General features: G+C 38.3%; 4 protein-coding genes across 5 annotated transcripts; 2 read left to right on the forward strand and 2 right to left on the reverse strand.

Moving 5' to 3' along the window:
* Nucleotides 1-61: 61 nt before the first annotated feature.
* On the reverse strand, nucleotides 62-3,593 carry smg8 (SMG8 nonsense mediated mRNA decay factor). The gene is made up of 4 exons (XM_056737327.1): nucleotides 2,031-3,593; nucleotides 1,723-1,868; nucleotides 754-1,623; nucleotides 62-641 (listed from the first exon to the last, which is right to left on the reverse strand). The coding sequence occupies exons 1-4, from the start codon at nucleotides 3,553-3,555 to the stop codon at nucleotides 429-431; spliced, it is 2,754 nt and encodes a 917-aa protein (XP_056593305.1). The 5' UTR covers nucleotides 3,556-3,593; the 3' UTR covers nucleotides 62-428.
* A 94-nt stretch (nucleotides 3,594-3,687) lies between these two features.
* Nucleotides 3,688-6,626, reverse strand: prr11 (proline rich 11). The gene is made up of 10 exons (XM_056737328.1): nucleotides 6,559-6,626; nucleotides 6,222-6,334; nucleotides 5,943-6,084; nucleotides 5,731-5,853; nucleotides 5,433-5,639; nucleotides 5,217-5,303; nucleotides 5,003-5,115; nucleotides 4,858-4,917; nucleotides 4,638-4,734; nucleotides 3,688-4,530 (listed from the first exon to the last, which is right to left on the reverse strand). The coding sequence occupies exons 1-10, from the start codon at nucleotides 6,571-6,573 to the stop codon at nucleotides 4,489-4,491; spliced, it is 999 nt and encodes a 332-aa protein (XP_056593306.1). The 5' UTR covers nucleotides 6,574-6,626; the 3' UTR covers nucleotides 3,688-4,488.
* A 148-nt stretch (nucleotides 6,627-6,774) lies between these two features.
* On the forward strand, nucleotides 6,775-8,990 carry styxl1 (serine/threonine/tyrosine interacting-like 1). Of its 2 annotated transcripts, none has more exons than XR_008905137.1 (8): nucleotides 6,775-6,994; nucleotides 7,173-7,234; nucleotides 7,406-7,505; nucleotides 7,599-7,732; nucleotides 7,827-7,972; nucleotides 8,055-8,152; nucleotides 8,228-8,380; nucleotides 8,486-8,576. XR_008905137.1 is itself a non-coding variant. In XM_056737019.1 (8 exons), exons 1-8 carry the CDS (start codon nucleotides 6,892-6,894, stop codon nucleotides 8,615-8,617), a joined length of 888 nt encoding a protein of 295 aa, XP_056592997.1. In that variant the 5' UTR covers nucleotides 6,775-6,891; the 3' UTR covers nucleotides 8,618-8,990. The 2 variants fall into 2 exon arrangements, 1 of the variants encoding a protein (XP_056592997.1); XM_056737019.1 differs by having other exon boundaries at nucleotides 8,268-8,380; nucleotides 8,486-8,990.
* Nucleotides 8,991-9,464: 474 nt separating this feature from the next.
* Nucleotides 9,465-13,240, forward strand: tmem120aa (transmembrane protein 120Aa). Its single transcript, XM_056736533.1, has 12 exons — nucleotides 9,465-9,656; nucleotides 9,944-10,062; nucleotides 10,153-10,269; nucleotides 10,514-10,573; nucleotides 10,742-10,837; nucleotides 10,965-11,054; nucleotides 11,142-11,207; nucleotides 11,398-11,459; nucleotides 11,572-11,664; nucleotides 11,748-11,812; nucleotides 12,206-12,274; nucleotides 12,367-13,240. The coding sequence occupies exons 1-12, from the start codon at nucleotides 9,579-9,581 to the stop codon at nucleotides 12,475-12,477; spliced, it is 1,026 nt and encodes a 341-aa protein (XP_056592511.1). The 5' UTR covers nucleotides 9,465-9,578; the 3' UTR covers nucleotides 12,478-13,240.
* Nucleotides 13,241-13,304: the final 64 nt, after the last annotated feature.

The following is a 13,304-nucleotide window of genomic DNA, read 5'->3' on the forward strand; positions in this document are numbered from 1 at the left end:
CATTTACGTACTCTTGTTGTGTACAATTAACTAGCTTTCGCAATAAAATATCAATAACAGCGACACTTTGCCATCTTTTTATTTATATATTCTTGGTATTGTCAGTTTGTTTCTCTCCCAAAAACAACAACAACAACAACAATAGAAAACCAGGGTATAAACCATTCAGTAATCTGAAATGAACATTGTTTAAAATAGATGTTGTCTTTCACCACATTTTTCCTCATTACAGGTTTTATTCTTGATAGCGGTGTAAACATTTCTTAACTTTCCTTTCTGTGCATTCACATTATTATTTCAACTATATAGTTAATGCAAAAAGCAACCACATACAATGAAAAACAACAGCATGAAATGGGCTTAATGTCCAGAGCATCTTTTTCTGTATGCCTGTCCTATGGATGGTGCATTTCAGTGCACAGGTTGTGTTACTGTGGGGTTGAAGTGGTCGTGTTAGCACGCAGAATTCCCTTCAGCACCCTGAAGTTTGCTAATGGCTGGTTTTCTTTGGGAGGATAACAGGGTCCACGGTCTGTCACGAAGGCATAAGGGAAGCGTAACACCCACAGTCCATCAGGGGGCAGCACAATCTCAGATTGCTCTGGATGGAAGATAGGACAGGGTGGGGGACCTGGCTGGACCTGGGAGACAAGAGTTCAGAACATTACATTTTATTGGAGAAAAAATGTGAATCATATGACTTGTAATCATTGCGTTTAATGTGGATACTTTGATTTTGCACCTATACTGTACCTGTGGACTGAAGACAATCTCAAGAGGAGCATCAGGGATCACAATGAAAAGACGGGCCAGCTGAGCATAGTGTGGCTTGATACCTCGACCTTGAGCCGGAGAGAGAATGTACAAAGGCATGTCTGAATTCAAGCATCTGGTCGCAGGTTCCTTTGGCCCCCCTTGCCCGAGCACTTTTACTACTTTATCAGGTCCAGAACTAAGGAAGCGGCGCCCTCTGCTGTCCTCATACTCAAAACCAACAAAGGCACGAGCTACGTCATCCCGTCTGCGGCCACGTCCTATTCCCCCAGCACCACCTCGCTTTCCAGCTGACGCCTTATTTGGAGCTGGCCATGAGGCCGGACCTCCATCCAAAGGTTCGATCGAACCTACGTCCTCCTCTGATCTGCTTCTAATGACAACATCCCATGGCAAGAGAAAAGCAGAACCAGGAAGGAATCCAGGTTGCTCTAAACCAGTAAGGCTGTTGTAAGATTTAGCTGGACCAAGTTTAACAAGAGACCAACTGGAGAACTTAGGCAACAGTCCCTTTGGACATCCAGAATGAAGCATACCAGGAAGGAACTCCACTGTGGAGGGCTGTCTGTCCACCAAACTCGGTCTCTTGTCTTGCCCTTCAGCTCCCTCACCGTATGTTCCGAGGCTGTCAGTAGACTGGCCCAAACTAAGAGCGAGGCTCAGACTGGTCCTTTCACCAGGTGTGTGGGTGTTCGTTTCTTTCTCCTTTAGACGTTCAGCTTCTCCTGAAGGATGTACCTCTCCAGATGTGGGAATCTCATCACTTGCAGGGGCTGGGTCAGGTGTGCTGGCTTGAAACACAGGGAAATTGATCCTCTCCAACTTTGCACAGCATTTCTCCTCAATCATCTAAATGACAGAATTATATTGAAACAGATTTACAAAATTGCCGTGCTTTGCTGATGTAAAGATTTATGGTGAGTTAAACCTGAAATTGTAGCTACTGACTTGATAAAAGTCATAGTTGGCAGCCTGAATGTCAAATGGATCTTCTCTTGGGGACTGCTTTCTGCCACAGTTACAAGAACTTGTAGAGCGACCCCTGCTGTTATGGTATAGAATAGGAGGATTGTGGTCCATTTCTGGCTTTTCACCTGTCAAGATAAAACAGAAGTAACAGAAAAATTAAGGAGAGTCCCAGGTAAATCTATTTGTAAAAAAAGCTTACAATCAATATCTATGGGCAACATACCTTATACTGCCTCATGTATTTACAACGTACAAAGATTTTTTTATAAATACAAGTGAATCTTTACCTGGCTTTGGCAACAGATGAAATTTGTGCACACAGTGCTGATCTGTAAGGCTTCGCTCCTCACAAAGCTGATGTCCATTACTCCAGAATTTGTAGCAATCCTCATGAAGTTGTAAGGCGTATCTCTGAAACGCAACTCCCCTCGCATGCTGACTGTACACTCGCAATCCCTGCGCCAGCTGATTCTTGTGCACCGTGGTGGTGTAATTGTGGGGAAGGTTGGACTGGTACGCACTGTGAGCCAGGGGCAAGGCTTTCTGACACCTGTTTTCGGAGAATTTGGCATCCGCGTCGAGAAACCCCTCCAGTACCTTGAGCTGACCCTGCACCTTGAGGGAGATATCGCCGGATTCATCTTCGCAGTTCTCTATCATCACCTGATGCAGTCTGTATGCAACATGAACCCATTTGGAATAGGTGGGCAGCTCAAAATGCGACGGCTGCGGATTGCGACCCACGCTGTCATCGAAACCTTTCTTAGACAGTACAAGCTCGACGTGTTGCCAAAGGAACTCTTTCAATGTACAGTCCACTAACTGCCCTCCAGAAAACAAGCTGCTTTCCACGTTGAAGGAGGGCTGCCTGTTTGAATGTCTCATCTGCTGGTACCTTCTTTGCCCAGGCACGGGTATGCTACTTTCGTTCTCCCGCAGAACACAGTTGGACCGCAGGTGTCCCAGCAGAGAGCCGACTGGGTCCTCGTCTGGTCCTGGCACCACATAAACAAATGCTTGGTTGGCAGGCACAGTGAATAGACAGTTACTACTCTGGTTGGTTAGTACACGGCTTTTTCGAAATATCCTGTATATCTGATCCTCCAGTGCATGCTGGAGACGCCTTCTGGGGGAGTGCTTTTTGGGTTTATCCCCACCAGAGCCATCAGCTCCATTCCCACCAGTCCCAGAGGAACTCATTCTGAGCGCTCCGTTCATCTGAAAGACGAACAGGAGGCGCGGAGGACACGGGCGGCAGTTCAACTTCCATTCTTTGGATACAGGTGAGTCTTTGATCGCGGTGCGCAGCATAGGAAGCGCTTTTTGTCGCAGCGCGTCTAGCGCGCGAAACAGTCTATCGTATGTGACGTCAAACGAGCAGGTGGGATGAACCAGCAGAAGAACATGGCAAAGCGAGAACAGATACAATAGCTGCAAGCAGTTATCTTTCTCAGCAGCTTTCCAAATCTCGTGCGCTTCTGCGTGACCCAGACCCACCGTCAAAGACTCACAAGCCCGAATAAGCTGCCGGTTATCGAAAACAGATGTTAAAACCAAATACAGCACGCGTTTCTCCTGATTATAATACGCCTGGATCGAAGTCACGCCGCCCGTGCTGTCAGTCTCGTTGCTCCCGAAGAGAGAGAAAATATGTTTATCTGCTAAAGTGTTTATGAGAGATTCTTTTGCTGATCCGGGTTGCATTGCACTTTTCCCAAATATACCCAACACACAAAGGCCTTCATCTTTGTCGAGATTCTCTTCTATGATTTCTGATTGCAACAGTGCTGCGATGTTCACGGGCACCGCCATCGTGGCTAGACAGTCACAACAAAGGGGCGTGGCTTAGTAATGTGCCCGTTTCTGTGAGCGCGGAAGAAAGAGCACGGGTGGAAACACGAACAAGCGGTTAACAGTCCGCATTAAAAATTCAGATCGTTGTCCCGCTGTCAAATAATTCAGGTCCTTCTATGTAAATAATATTAATATGATATATTTTGAAGGTATTTTAACAAATGTTTACAAAGTATTTAAAAAATGCACACATTCGTACCGATTTTTTGTAGGTCCACTGTTTATTAAACACTGCATTCGTTGCAATCGTTTTTTAAGACAACGTTACAAATAAAACCGTTTTACAAAAATATTGCAAAAGACCCTCACATTAAAATATTAAGACTTACAATAATAGCATTCAGACAATTTGGTGTAAACACCTGAAATACACAAAGGCACCTGTCAGGAACGGTTATACAAAGTCATTGTGCTTTGCGTTTTTTTAGATCAATGACTTAACAACCTTACACAGGGGAAAACTTTAACACACAGTAACAGGCAGTATATTTTACAGATGACTTAACACATGCCACAGTCTCTTTACAGCAAGGACATGTACATTCCACTGATGAGCTGCATTATGCTCAATATGTCCAATCTGCACATTTAATTTTCGTAAAGTTTACAGTTGTTTTTATGATTGGAACGTAAGGGTTGTAAGATGAGTGGCAGGAAACATTTCAAAAGCAGCAAGTAATAACACACTGTTATATGACTAGCAGCGCTACCAATATAGCAATATGAATGTATGAACTGGTGAAAACGATGATCACCGACACAGTAAACATACAAAAGAAAACAAACAAACAAAATACAAGGCAACATCATTATGCATTACCAAAAGGTCATATAAAAAACAATGTACAAAGCAAATTATGATTAAAACAATAAAATGATCCGTTTCTTGTCTTAAATGGACTTCATTGGTGATAATCCTTTAGTTATATCATTCTGTAAAGTTATATAAAAAAAGAAATGAATTTCTTATTCTGAATTCCTTATTTTAAAGATAGTACAATATAGATTATTTGATTTACTTAAATATATCAGCTACATACCAGGCGCTTGTTTCCTAAAGCTTTGGTCATGCTCATTTCAAGGCTTGAATCCTTAACCTCATTCTCCTTATTTTGCATGGGTGTACCGCCAGGACTCCTAAGAAATAACAATACACCATATTATATTATGCATTTTAATTAAGAAATGTTGTCTGTAGTTTCAAACATGAAGCAAAAAACATACTTTAATCATATTATATTTTAAAGTCTACAAACTTGCCTGCTCATGCGCACTTTTCGAAGTTGTACCCGAAGATTCATTGAACTTTTAGTCGGTGTCCTACAGAGAAAGTTAAAATTAATCAAACCGTGGCAATGATTTAAACCTAAATAACAAAACTTTTGTAGCGCAAGCAATGCTTCACCTTCTAATGCCTGATCTAAACTTCAATGACACATCAGATTGAGAGCGTCGCAAACAGACTTTCTGCAAGTCAGCAAGTGTGACCAGTGGTGATCTTCGTTTGTCTGGAGACAACTGTATAAGACATCTGCTATTATTCTTCCAGCCATCAATGATGCAGATAAAATGCAGCATTTAATGAAAAAAACAACAACAACAGAGAACGCTTCACTCACCTCAGTTTTATTGGTTACATTCACCTTTCTTAGTCGTACTGCTTGAAGAGCCTGAAGTGTCACCGCAACAGGGACATCTAGCTTCTCCTGGAGATAGGAGGGGAAAATATGTCAACAAAAGAACTGTGAAAAGAACTCTATACTATGATAAATAGCTAAAAAAAATATGAAATTGAAGTACATTGGTCATATTCGTTTTTAGCCATGGGCAATTACCTTTAGAGAGGGTGGTTTGGAAGACTTGACAGGAATTATGGCAATTTTTGGAATGGTAAATATGGATGGTGGTGGAGGAAGAGGAGGTGGTGGTGGTGGTGGAGGAGGAGGTGGAAGGGAGACAGGTGGAGGAGGAGGTGGTATAAAACAGTGAACACCATCAGATGTTTGTAAAGTACCACCTGAAATCTTGGCGTCACGAGACATCTGAAACAACAGGAAAGAAAATGAAATATTATGTTTCTCGCTACAAAATAATAAATTAAAAACATTTTCAGTGGAGCTGAAATTTGCTAACTTTCAGAGTGGAATGCAACTGTGCTATTTCAATTTGTAGCTCCTCTACTTTTTGGTGAAGGGATTCCACTCTTTCTGCATAGCCTCTCCAAAAGAGAAAGGCATTTAGGAAGCCAGAACAGGTCTAAAAATAAGAGACAGAGAAATTGCTCATATATTTACAGAGACATCTGAAATGTGATGTAAACACCACAAAACCAAAAGAAAACTTACTTTACTAATTGTATCTCTGCACTTTTGAATAACACTTCCAACCATAAAAAACAGTGCTTCAATACTTAGTGTTGAAGACTGTTCTTTAGTGTCTTGAACACTTGTCTCCTTTAAAATGTCCACTTTTTTCGCATCGTTTGGACTGCATGAAAGAAATACATATACAAATATATAGAATTACAATACATACAACACCACTAAACAGACCCAAGTCATATTGTAAACTGTATAATAATGCTACAAACACATGTATTGTTGGTAGATTGGGTATATATTTACTCAGGGGCCGTTGGTGTGACGGAAGTCCTATGCGGCTGCTTGCGCTTTACGGCCCAGCGTCGACTGCTGCCGCAGTTTCTCTTTCTCCGCCGCTGAAAGACACTCCCGAGGCCCTGTTCACAAATAACATGACACATCGTTTGTCGATTCATTACTTTCAGAACAAACGATATCAATAATACCTAACGTTAGCTAGAAACACCCCAAATATGCAAAAGAGTTGCGATCCCTCATATAAAGCACATCTTAATACGTACTTATTGGACAAACCAGTTAAAACGGCACTGATGTTTTGCATTTACGATGTACAAACACTTGTACATTTTAATCTACATACCCCGAATCCAGCCATATCGGCAGCTGCTGACAGCTGTATGTCTGATTTTGAAAATTGTTCCTCGTTGTTTACCACCCAATGGGAGATCAGATGAACAGTGGAAAGGCGGGACTTTAAAATGTGATTGGTTGAAAAAGACGAAACGCTTGGCTTCCGGAGGGAAGGATTATCAACCAACCAGGGCGAGTTTTATTCGTTACCATAACAGCAAGTAAACCTTGTCCTCAGAACATAACCACAAATAAGTATTTGTAATATTTTAACACCGCTAAATTTATTTTTCAGTCAAGGCGTTGAAATTTGTTGTTCAATATTTGCATACGCTAGGCTGTTATGGCTGGAAAGGTTCTTTTTGAATCAACAAAACTGTACAACATCCTAAATCAATACGATCGCCAGTCAAGGCTGGCAGAGAGCAACTATCTTTGTCTGATTGGTAAGAATTATAAAGTTATATAATGAAAAATATCTACTTTGTGGATTCAAGTGTATGTTAAGAATTATAGATTAATAACCATGACATACAACTGACAGTGTCCGTGCATACAGTATGTATTTATTTATCTTTTAACGTTTTTTTTCTTTATGTTAAAAATGGCATGCCATTATTTAAGATGCCCGTCCAGCAAAATCATATACCTTCAGCCATATCATTACTGCCAGGAACGCAAAATGGGTATGTTTTAATTTTATTTGTTTATTCAGTAAAGGCCCCGTGACCCGAGGTAGTTCGGATAAGCGGTAGAAAATGGAATGGAATGGAATTCAGTAAAGGAAAATAATGACTCTGTTAATGAATTATGTTCATGCTATATTTCTAAATTATTGCTTTATCTGTTATTCAAAGGATTCTGAAGGAAAGTTCATAATGCCCACAGATGTTGAGATTGAAAGTATAAGGTACATCATTGTATATGACAGCAGCACACATTCTTTGTTGGATTCAGGTAAAGTACAAACACCCTATTTCTAACATGTTATGAATTTTGCTGAATGTCATTACAATTCAGAGCTCCCCTGACCCTATATTTGTCTTGCAGGTCCAGCCATTGACTGTGCGGATAGTTTGGAAAAAGCAAGCCGCTTTCCCATTCTGATTCTTATTGGTGGCTATGAGAAGTTTTCTGCACTCTACCCTTTCCTAAGAACTCAAAAAATTCTTTACACTATAAGGGTATTTTTATTTATAGACAAACTATTGGTGTACTGTTTATGGCTCTTTATATGTATTTTGTTGATATTTTAATAACATTCACAAATATCTATAGGAATTGGAAAGCTTAAAGCCCTACCCTGTGGAAATCTTACCTGGTCAGCTTTACATGGGTGATTATATACAGGCAACAAATCCTGAGATCCTTAAAGATCTCAAACTGAAAGCACTTGTCAATGTCTCAGATGAATGCAGTCTAATGTGAGCAACCCTCTAATATAATTTATTTATTTAATGCATTGCCTGAAAAGTCATTGTTCAGAATCTCTGTTTTGCAAACTAGGTTTAAAAAGGCAAACTGCACTGTCCTACATTTCCGAATTGCAGATTCTGTAGAGGCAGATTTGTTCCTTTCATTCGAAAGAATGTGTGGTTTTATTGGTAAGTCGGTCAAAAGTTTTGTTCATTGATTAAACAGTGTAATTCAAAGCTAAGCTTGTTGAAATATTCAATTAGGGAACAGGACAACTGAAAACTTATTTGTCATATACTTCAGATTCACATCTCAGTACTTCGTCTTCTGTTATGATATTCTCTAATCATGGTATAAGCAGATGCAGTGCTTTGGCAATGGCATTTCTTATGCATCACCTAAAATACACACTAAAGGTATTGTTTTTATTTTCGAATTTCCAAATTTGAAGTTTTTGTATTTGCTTTAGTACTCTTATTTTGTCATTTACAATATCTGACCATCTACAATACCTGTTTTAGGAGGCGTGGAATCATATTCAGCAATGCAAAGCTAACATGAGGCCAAATCGTGGATTTGTGCGGCAGCTTTCCAACTGGGAACTTCAGACTCTTGGTCAGAGAGTAACAGACATTTCAGAACCCAACTACTGACTATAGTCAATATAAGAAAAAAGATTTATACTGATTTCTAACTAGAATTTGTTTTATACTAAAATATATTTATCTCTCAGACAATGAAAGACAAAATTTTAAACATCAATAGGATCATGTGAACTGTCAGTGCATACAAATTCACCATCATTTGTAATAAACTTTGGATAAAAGTGTTTGCTAAATAAATAAATGTCAACGTGAAAAAAAAACTAAAGGTAAGCCCCCGGACATACTCTGATTTCTTCTCCACAGACATGATCCAAATATCTTAAATCTTAGTTGTGTAAATAACAAAAAATATAGATTTTGGATATCAAGAGCTAAATAAAAGTCAATGTTTACCCAACTGCTTGTATGCAATTACGTGTTTAAATTGAACATAACTGAACCACCTATCATACCATCGTTCACATACGCATCACATAAAAGGATTTATGTGAAAAAAGTGAAGACTTATAGGATTTATTCACTGCTCATTGTTCCTAGCACCCCTCTATTAGGAGTTTACAGTTGCCAGACACGTGCGTTTTGGGCGTAATGGCTGGAAAACACTACAATACTTTTAAAATCAGAACTAGATGTCTAGTTCACTTTTCAGATAGAAACACACTAACTGATATCATCTGCAGACTGACACAGAGCAACAAGTCCAGACAGAAAATCTATGCAAAAGTATTGCGTTGTATTTCAGCCTTAAGTGGTAGTGGGCGAGGTGAACAGTAGAGCGTATGTGACGCATGGCTCTGGTTTCGAAAGCGCTCATTGGTCAGAATACGGGCCAGAACGCAAAGTATGCAAGGGAGGCTGTCTCTGATTGGCTAGTTGAGATAGAGTCGGTGTTCACGTGACTGACGTTATGAAGAAAGCGTGTAGACCATTACGGACACGGTAGATTAGACCGTTATCCCGTACGCCATTATTTAGGGACGCTAACTTTCAATAAATACACTTTCCGGAAATGTTATTTAATCCGACCGGGTTGTCCGAATGTTTACAGGAATGGGAGGATCTGGAAAAAGATTACCAACAAGTCCAGGTCAGAGCTTTTTTCCCAGTCATGAGAATAGCACGACAGCCCTGAAGCATCAGATGTTCACTTCTCTCTAGTGGTTTCAAATATATCCTTATACATACTCGTATATCGGTATACTGTAACGTTACTCAAGTATTGTTTAGGGTTACCTATTATCAACAACCTCACAGCCACAACAATGATGGCATGAATTAGAAAGCATTATAGTTACGATGAACATGTTCTTAGGTTATAGATTACCGTAATATAATGTATTGTTTCATAGAAAAAGTGATTTCTGTGTTGAACAGGAGACACATCGGCTGTATAAACAGAAGCTGGAGGAAGTTTCGAAATTGCAAGACAGCTGTTCGTCCTCTATCGCACGCCAAAGGAAAAAGTTAAAGGACCTCTCCGAAGCTCTGGACGAGTTAGTCATGATTTCTTTGTGCTGTAATGTAAATATTAAAATGCATATTATTGCCCTGCGATCTAAACTCAAGCTCCGTTTCTGTGTTAGGTGCAGAACCGCAGAAAGTCCAGAAGATGTCAATAAAATAGTAGAGATCCAAGAGTCAATGAGAGAAAGACCTAATGTCTTTTTTGAAATGGAGGCCTTCCTGCCAAAGAAAAACGGGTAATGCAAATGAGTGTGTCAGAGATTAGGACGGCCACACCCTTTTATGTTTTAAATGCATTTATTTATCCAAACCAGGTTAATCACCTCTTGATCTTTCACCAATAAATCATTTATTGTAGAATAAAAAGTGTGGTACAAAATTAAAATGATTATAACATTTAGTAGGTAGTATCAATTGATGATGATTGTGTTTGGTTTTGTCATTTATTTCCGGGAATATTTATCCTGTTCTTAATTTCAGGTTGTACCTCAGTCTTGTTCTTGGAAATGTGAATGTTACGCTTCTTAACAAGCAGGCCAAGTAAGTTATCAAAACCCTGAGCAGGATGCAATACTGTATTATATAAAACATTCAAAGCAAAAATATGAATTGTAACACATGAGTAGTCTTAGTAGTGATCAATATGTTATGTTGTCATGTTAATTTTGTCAATCCTTAGTCCAATTTATTATTTTCTCCATTTTGCAGGTTTGCCTATAAAGACGAGTATGAGAAATTCAAACTATACTTGACTGTTATTCTCTTGTTGTTCTCATTCACCTGTCAGTTTTTGATCAGCGACAGGTATATTGTTTGTTGTTCAAAGTTCAAGCACCATCCCTTGATATAAAACATGCTTTTTAATATTTACATACACTGTCAAATATTTAGTAAAATATGCTTTGTTGTATGTCTGCTTGTGTTTTTACAGGGTTGTAGATGCCCTTTTCAACTTCTTGTTGGTGTGGTATTACTGTACATTAACAATAAGAGAGAGCATTCTCATTAACAATGGCTCCAAGTAAGAATTTTCATGTACACTATGATGTTTAATACTCTATATGCATATGATTTAACATGAGTATTACATACTTGGCTTTTATTTCAGGATCAAGGGTTGGTGGGTGTTTCAACACTATGTTTCAACATTTCTTTCTGGAGTAATGCTGACCTGGTATGAATGTAATCTTCTCCTACTTACAAAATTTCCATTTATTTAATATGTTATAAGGAAGAGTAAGAAAGCATACGGAATATAGAAGAAAGTATTAGAGAGATAGTGAGAGAGAGACAGAGAGTGAGAGACCTTTACAAGGGAATGTATGAATGTCTGGTTTACATCAAGTGTTACATCTGTCTCACAGGCCTGATGGTGAACTCTACCAGATGTTTAGAAATCAGTTCTTGTCATACGCCATGTTTATAAGTAAGATCATCACTACTTGTATTTACATTATACTGCTTTGTTTACATTTGGGCTGCAAGCAAGCTTTTCAGATAATAATTGCTTTATAGTTATTATTTTGTTTTCCATTCAGATTTTGTTCAGTTCTTGCAGTATTACTATCAGAGTGGAAGCTTATATAGACTTCGAGCTCTTGGAGAAAGACACAACATGGACCTCACTGTTGGTGGGTCTCTTAATAGCATATATATTTATTAACAATAATAAATGGGCATGTTTTATATCTAAACTCTTGTGTTTTATGGCCAGAGGGGTTTCAGTCCTGGATGTGTAGGGGTCTGACCTTTCTCCTGCCTTTCCTTTTCTTCGGCCATGTAAGTTTAATGGTGGTTTTGGTAATCTTCGGTGGTTTTACAATAACTGCACTCATCTTGTGAAACAGTACAGTTCTTAATTTATGGGCCTGTAATTGCGCGAATGGCTTCTTGTGAAGTTTCAAGGGCAATATGAAAATCTAATGCTGTAACTTAGAAAGGACATTGTATTAACATTGAAATTGTCACGGCACTAAAATACTTTGAACCCTTTTTTAAATTAATAAAAATATATGTTTTTAGATTTTATTGAGAACTGATGGCCATTATTAAGGATGGATAGATAGACTTAATTCATGGGGAAATTCAAAAAGTTTTGGATGCAGTGTTATGAATGCCATGTGAATGTTATAGTATGTTGTAGATCTTATGTTATTATTATCTTTATCCAAGTTTTTCCAGCTTTACAATGGAATAACACTCTTTCAAATGGCCCGACTTCCAGAATGGAAAGAATGGCAGGTCAGTGTTCATAACTAAGAATATTTAAACCTAAAACAAAGCTTAGTTTGTTCCATGGATTTCATTGTTTGTTTCAAATATTTTCTTCCCAGGTTCTCATGTGTGGCTCCACGTTCCTTGTTTTATTCATGGGTAACTTCTTCACCACTCTTGGTGTTGTTTACAACAAATACATGGATCAAGACAAGACCAAAGCTTTATGAACATGACACAATAGCACTAAACTATTTATGAAAGCAATTTATGTTTTATGAACATCTTTTTTATGTAAGCGAGGGATGGAATGATTGTGTTGTTTATGTTAAATGTATGAGTAATAGTTTAATAGAATTTTAGTAAATATTCTCAGGTGGGTGTTTTTGTTTCAGCCTGGATAAGTGATGATTTTTGTAAATTTGTCACAAAGCAAAAGAAGTGAACAGTCTTTGCCATAAAATATTGAATACATTGTTCTTTTTTTGTTAAATGGATTTCAATGTCATGAAGTGTTTAATTTCATATATAAATGGAAGATCCTGACCTCAGAATCTCATAACGGTGTGTGTGTTAGTTTAATGATAAAATTATTTCAGCCTTCGTTTAAGGCAGTCAGAATAAGGCAATGTTTGTTTAAGAGAACCCAGCTAGAACATTAATATTATTTTCTATCACAACCATTGTGTTACAGTGTCAACATAAGACTATGTCCACACCTATGTTTGAGTAAGGAGAAATGTGCAAGCATTGACAATGATTTTCACAATTGACAAAAAGCCCTGACAAATAGAAATGGAAAGTACAAATTTACAAAAAAGCCAATTTGCAGCTTTACTTAGTTATGAAGTAGATCATTTAAACTTCATTTAAGTAATGGTTTCTTGATTTATAGGATTTCCTATAAAACTCAAGTTGTCATGTGCTTGCCAAATAACCCGCATAACGCTAAGAATGTTAAATCAATTGCTCTAATAAAATAAATTGATATAATTTTCCATATCATGCAATTGCTAACATAAGAAAAAAATCCCTTTTAATTTAAAAAGTAATGGAT

The sequence above is a fragment of the Triplophysa dalaica genome, chromosome 22 (genome assembly GCF_015846415.1).
Source record: "Triplophysa dalaica isolate WHDGS20190420 chromosome 22, ASM1584641v1, whole genome shotgun sequence".
Classification (NCBI taxonomy): Eukaryota; Metazoa; Chordata; class Actinopteri; order Cypriniformes; family Nemacheilidae; genus Triplophysa; species Triplophysa dalaica.